Here is an 808-nt window from a genome sequence, read left to right as displayed (position 1 = left end):
TGAGAATAGAGAATGGAACTTAGTAGTTCAGTTTCATGGCTACTTGGTTTACTTCTTTTGGCTATGGTGGAAATGTCTTCTTCTGCTCTTTCTCCTTCCGGGATAAATTATGAAGGTTAACAGTTTAACTTCTACTTGAATTTCTTTTTCACCTTCCAATTTAAAAATAGTAATCTTTGGTACAACTTATGATGGTAGAGGGAGGATTGAAGTTGATGATTCTATTTTTGTGTTATTTTTGCTGAGAAAAATGAGAAGATGGAAACTATTTTTTACCAGTGTTGATTTTGTTCCTTGAACAGTTGTAGCTCTGATGGCCATTAAGAATGGCTTGAATGATCCCCACAATGTCCTTGAGAATTGGGATATCAATTCTGTTGATCCTTGTAGCTGGAGGATGATTACTTGTTCTCTAGATGGCTCCGTTTCTGCATTGTAAGTTCATTACATTTTGATCAGAGAAAATGAGATGAGTGCTTTTGCTAGTGTCGGTTGCACTTATTATTTGTTTATTTATTTGTTCATATCAGGGGATTGCCTAGTCAGAACTTGTCTGGTACACTATCTCCAGGGATTCAAAACCTTACTAACTTGCAATCAGTGTAAGTCATACTAACTCTTTATAAAGGTTCTTCCTTTCTGTGTTTTGATTTGAATTTGAACTTGGGTTTAGCATTCATTCATCAATTATTATTGGTTTCCTTCATCATTTTCCAAATGTATGCTCTTTAGACTCATGGATGGATGATACTTAGGAAAGAGTTAATGAGTTATGATGCTGAAATAATTGTATACCCATCTCTACAGG

General features: G+C 34.9%; 1 protein-coding gene across 1 annotated transcript in view; it reads left to right on the top strand.

Moving 5' to 3' along the window:
* LOC107481348 (protein NSP-INTERACTING KINASE 3) overlaps positions 1-808 on the top strand; it is a gene marked incomplete in the record, with an annotated part of 3,621 nt that continues 2,813 nt past the window's right edge. Inside the window, 3 exon segments of the mRNA XM_016101629.3 lie at positions 1-115; positions 303-435; positions 531-602. Of these exon segments, the coding sequence (XP_015957115.1) occupies positions 13-115; positions 303-435; positions 531-602 (308 nt within the window).

This window comes from Arachis duranensis, chromosome 3 (genome assembly GCF_000817695.3).
Source record: "Arachis duranensis cultivar V14167 chromosome 3, aradu.V14167.gnm2.J7QH, whole genome shotgun sequence".
NCBI classification, from domain to species: Eukaryota; Viridiplantae; Streptophyta; class Magnoliopsida; order Fabales; family Fabaceae; genus Arachis; species Arachis duranensis.
The sequence above is the reverse complement of the archived record's forward strand: the minus strand, read 5'-3'. Positions and strand labels throughout refer to the sequence as shown.